This window comes from Psammomys obesus, unplaced genomic scaffold (assembly GCF_907164565.1).
Source record: "Psammomys obesus unplaced genomic scaffold, mPsaObe1.curated_primary_1811, whole genome shotgun sequence".
Lineage (NCBI taxonomy): Eukaryota > Metazoa > Chordata > Mammalia > Rodentia > Muridae > Psammomys > Psammomys obesus.
The window spans coordinates 178858-183791 of NW_026596130.1; the positions used below are offsets into that span (position 1 = coordinate 178858).

The 4934-nt window shown below is 56.5% G+C and overlaps 1 protein-coding gene across 1 annotated transcript in view; it reads left to right on the top strand.

Annotated features, from left to right (window-relative positions):
• Nucleotides 1-2126, top strand: part of Tap2 (transporter 2, ATP binding cassette subfamily B member) — a 10680-nt gene extending 8554 nt beyond the window's left edge. The window contains exons 10-12 of the mRNA XM_055592021.1: nucleotides 192-351; nucleotides 853-989; nucleotides 1721-2126. Coding sequence (XP_055447996.1) covers nucleotides 192-351; nucleotides 853-989; nucleotides 1721-1900 — 477 coding nt within the window. The 3' untranslated portion in view covers nucleotides 1901-2126. The remainder of the gene's footprint in view (nucleotides 1-191; nucleotides 352-852; nucleotides 990-1720) is intronic.
• The last annotated feature ends 2808 nt before the right edge of the window (nucleotides 2127-4934 follow it).

Sequence of the window (4934 nt, forward strand, 5' to 3'; positions counted from 1 at the left end):
AGGAGGGGCGAGGAGGGGCGCCGCCGGGGGAGGAGGGGGGAGGAGGGGCGCCGCGGGGGGGGAGGGGGAAGGAGGGGCGTCGCGTGGGGGGGCGGGAGCGAGGAGCAGCCCCCAGGGACCACTCCGCTGGGGTCCATCTGAGGAAAGCAGTGGAGGGCCAGAGGGGAGGTGCCAGTTCTCCCTCCCCGCAGGTGGTGCTGGTGGGCCAGGAGCCTGTGCTGTTCTCGGGTTCCGTCAAGGACAACATTGCCTACGGCCTGAGGGACTGTGAGGACGCTCAAGTGATGGCAGCTGCCCAGGCGGCCTGCGCGGGCGACTTCATCGGGGAAATGGCTAACGGAATCTACACAGGTACCGATGCCCCGAGCCCCCGGCGGGGGAAGGAGAGATGGGGCCAGGACCAGGGCACTGAATTGATCTCCAGAGCCCAATTTTTAGGGGGGGGGGGAGTAATCCCCGCTCTGAGGATGCAGACAGGAGGGTCCTTGCAGTCCTGTCCAAGCCAGCGAGAGACTTGGTTTCACAAACAGACACTGTCCAAGGAACAGCCCCACATGCCCCCACAGTGCCCCCATACACAGAGGCCCATAAGCATGCTTGTGAGCACCCACCAGGCGCCCCTCCTCCCCACACACACAGGCTCCTGTGCATACACACACATCAGATAGTGGAACTTAATCCGGGGTGATGTATCCGCATGGCTCCTCCCTCTGTTCCCACTTCTCCCCCTTCCCCACCCCCAGCTCCCTCCCTGCCGGGCTTTGCTCCCTCCTGGTTGGCTGGAAGTCCTCCGTGGGAGGGGTGTTTTCTGACCCGCGTGTCTCAAGAGGGAATTGTCTCTGATTTTCTCAGAAATAGGAGAGAAAGGGGGCCAGCTGGCCGTGGGACAGAAACAGCGCCTGGCCATTGCCCGGGCCCTTGTGCGGAACCCACGGGTCCTCATCCTGGATGAGGCTACCAGTGCCCTGGACGCTCAGTGTGAGCAGGCTGTGAGTACCGGCGTGGAAGGGGTGGGCGTGGGGTCTAGGTGTGAGCGGGCTGTGAGCACCGGCCTGGAAGGGCGGGGCAGTGGGGTCTAGGGGATGTTGTTGGAAGGGTCAGGTGGTGTGGACCTGAGCAGGGGTGCTCAGAGGCCCCACTGTTGGGGAGACCGTCGGCACCTTTCAGGGCTGTGAGCTGTAAAGGCTGCTTTTTGTCGCTGGCCGAATAGCCGGCACAGGAGCTTAGCAGACAGGGTGGTTTTGGCTCCCGGGTAGAGGGACACACCATCCCGGCAGGGAGGGCGCGGCTGTGGGGACGGGCAGTTTGGGCTCTTCACGTATTGGTGGACGGAGAAGCAGGGGGTGGGGTGCTGGCACCCAGCTGCTCCCGATACCCCCCCCCCACATGGTCCAGGCCCCGGGCAGGGTTGGTGCCACCCACCTTTAGGGTGGATCTTTTTCCTCTCTGGATTCTTGAGCCGATCATCACAGACACACCCAAAAGTGTGCCTTGCCCACGCCCTGGGCTTTCTTAAGTTTCGTTGGCAATGGAGACGGACCGTCTCCAGGATGGAGTGGAGAAATGGTGTGCGTGTCTGGTCCTCCATAGCTGCTTTCGCCAGTGGCAGCTGCACAGCCTCGGAGAAGGGCGGACCCCCGCCGCCTGCCCCCTGCACAGCTCAGGGCCCAGCTCTTGTCCCAGGCTCGCCGTTCTGAGGCCCGTGCTCTGTCCCCTGCAGCTACAGGCCTGGAGATCGCAGGGCGACAGGACGGTGCTGGTGATCGCCCACAGGCTGCACACGGTTCAGAGCGCCGACCAGGTCCTGGTGCTCAGGCAGGGGCGGCTGGTGGAGCGTGACCGGCTCAGGGAGGACCAGGATGTCTACGCTCAGCTGGTGCAGCAGCGGCTGGAGGAGTGAGGCCTCTGGATGCCTCAGAACTGTGGCCGGGAGCAGACGCACAGGGGCAGAGCTGGAGTGGGGATGAAGATCGGGACCATTTTGGACCCTGTGTGCTTTGGTGGGCTTGATGGGTGAGAGTCGGGGGATGGGTGATTGCCGAGTGGACTGGTTGTTTTTTTGGTCTAGAAACATTATTTTTTGCTGAATATACAAATAATAAATACGTAAGAATGCTTTTCCTTAATTCATGTTATGGTTAATATTGCTGACATTTTAACCGCATCTGGAATCGCGGCCAACATCTGGCTAACATCTGGGCATGTCTACGGGGGAGTTCTAGTTCCGGGTAACTGAAGTGGGAAGGCCCGCCCCACTGTGTGGAACCAGCCCGTGGGCGTAAAAAGGAGAAAGTGAGCTGAGCACCAGCCTGCATCCCTCGCTGCTTCCTGACTGCGGACGCCTTGTGACTGACGCCTCTCATTCCCGACGAACTGGGTCCTTGCACCACAGCCAAACCTCCCTTAAGTCGCTTTTGTCGGGGGTTCTGTTGCAACTAATACGATCTGTACATACAAATAAGGGCACGTTCATATAGGCGGCTCACAGGGTGATTTACTTCCTGGATATGACCATTGTTATTCTTTTGTTAGCTGTCTTTTCAATGCGTATCTGTTCTTTAAAATGCAGGTCACCCAATTTCACACGAATAGTCATAAGGCTGCCTTTCTGTACGCTTCCAGTACCTGATATATATATATCTTTTATTTATTTTTTTGGATAGGGTCTTTACACATAGCCCTGGCTGTCCTGGAACTCATTGCATAGACCAGGCTGGCCTCAAACTTAAAAGAGATCCACCTGCCTCTGCCTCTCAAGTGCTGGAATTAAAGGCGTCCACCATCTTGCCTGGCCATGTAACTGATTTTTTGGGGGGAACTAGAGGATGGCAGGGCAGAGCTCAGCTCTTGCATTAACAGGGTTGACAGTGTAATTGTGCGGATGAGAGCTGGGCCTGCGGAGTTTGAGTGTGGGCAGAAACACAGATGTTTCCCATGTGTTGTCTTTAATCCTTATTCAGAGCTCTAGGGATCTGTATATTTACCATTTCCAGGTTCTTTATCACTTCCGTTTTATGAGTGGGGAAACTGAGGCACAGAGAGATTAGAAACCAAGGTGTTTGGCTTCATTTTGGTTGCCGTGACCGGCACCCTGACGAAAGGCTGGGGGAGAAAGGCGTATATGGCTCACAATTCTGGATCACAGTCCATCAGTGAGGGAGGTCAGGGCACGATGGCAGCCATGCCTAACCAAGGAGCTCCCTTCACAGCCAGGGATGGGCAGCAGGGACCATAGCGGCTGCTGCTCCTTGGTGCCCGGCTTATGCTCAGCTTTTGTACGAAGCTCAGGACCTCTGGCCAGGGGATGGTGTGGTCCTCATCAAGCTGGGTCTTCTACAGAGACAGTCAAGGCCAGCCCCCCAGACCTGCCCACGGGGCGGGTGACCTGATGGCAGGAAATCCTTGCCAAGCCTCTCTTCACAGCTGTCTTAGCTGTGATGAAACACCACAGGCAGAAGCAACTTACAGGAGGGAGGTTTATCTGGCTCGTGGCTCAAGAGCCAGAGTCTGTAATGGCGGATGAGGCACAGCCGGTGTCAGAGCTGGAGACCGAGAAATCGAGTCTGTCCCTAAAGGAAGCGGAGAGCAAATTGCAGTGGTGCAAATCTACCACCTCCCCAGATGACGTCAGCAACCCGGACCAAACACTCAAATACTTGGTCCCATGGGTGACGGTTCTCATTGAAAGCACCAAGCCGGGTGATTCTGGGCAGCGGCACGCCGACATCAAAAACATTAAAAAAATTGCTCAGTTTATTTTCTGTCTGTGTTTGTCTGCATGTTTCTATGTGCACCCATGTGAGCCTGGAGCCTGTGGAGGTCTGAAAAGGAAGGGCATTGGGTCCCCTGATTTGGAGTTGAGCTGTGAGCCTGTCTGTGGGTGCTGGGTGTGAATCCAGCTCAGGTCCTGTGCGAGAGCAACAAGTGTTTTTAAACCCCGAGTTATCTCTCCAGCCTGCAAGTTGACATTTAAAACTAACCACCAGGGCTGGAGAGATGGCGGCTCAGAGGTTAAGAGCGCTGGCTGTTCTTCCAAAGGTCCTGAGTTCAATTCCCAGCAACCACAGGGTGGCTCACAACCATCTATAGTGAGATCTGGTGCCCCCTTCTGGTATACAGGCACACATGCAGGCAGAATGCTGTATAGATATTAAATAAGTTAAAACAAACCAAAACTCAGCACCACACAGGGTCAGACGCTGTCGGAGTCAGCGTCTGGATATAGGTCTGGAGTCTGAATTCTGAACACAATTGTTCAGAATCCCAACTCAAGTCAGACCACCTGAAGCCACTGGCTTCGGGAACTCCAAATCCACTATTCTCTCTCCTGTGACAGCTGCCATTCACAGCCTTTGATCATCCAGCCACCAGAGCTTTCTGTCATGAGTGTCCCTTTCTCCCCTGTTCAGGAAGGTGGGTTTTCTTTCTGGAGGGAGCTGGAAAGGTGCAACTTCCATTGTGGGCTTCTGGGCCTGGAGTCTTTGCCCAGCACACAGGGGGCCCCCAACCTCCCTGTCCTGGTCCATCAGGAAGTTCCCTGACCACCCTCCTGACTTCCCACAAGCCCTCCAGGGTTAACTGAGGGCTTCCAGGAGCCCTCCCAGGAGCCCACTTGGGAGGCTGCCTCTCCAGGAGTCACATGGGCTCATGTCCTACCTCCCTTAAGCTCCCCCGCCCACTGCTTGTCCTCTAGGCCAGGAGTTCCCCGGGGAAAGGCAGTATCTCATTAGGCTTTGTGTCTTTGACCTGGCACAGAGCCCAGGTTCACAGAGCATGAATAGGGAGTCTGTTGGGGAAATGAACTCCTGAGGCAGATCTGCCGCTGTTCAGCTCACTGGTGCTGGGAGGGCCGCCCTGGAGACAGTCCTGTTCGGGGAAACAGAAACTTGGACATTCCTGGAAACAGCAGGTACTTTCCAGCTCTAGCCGGGAGC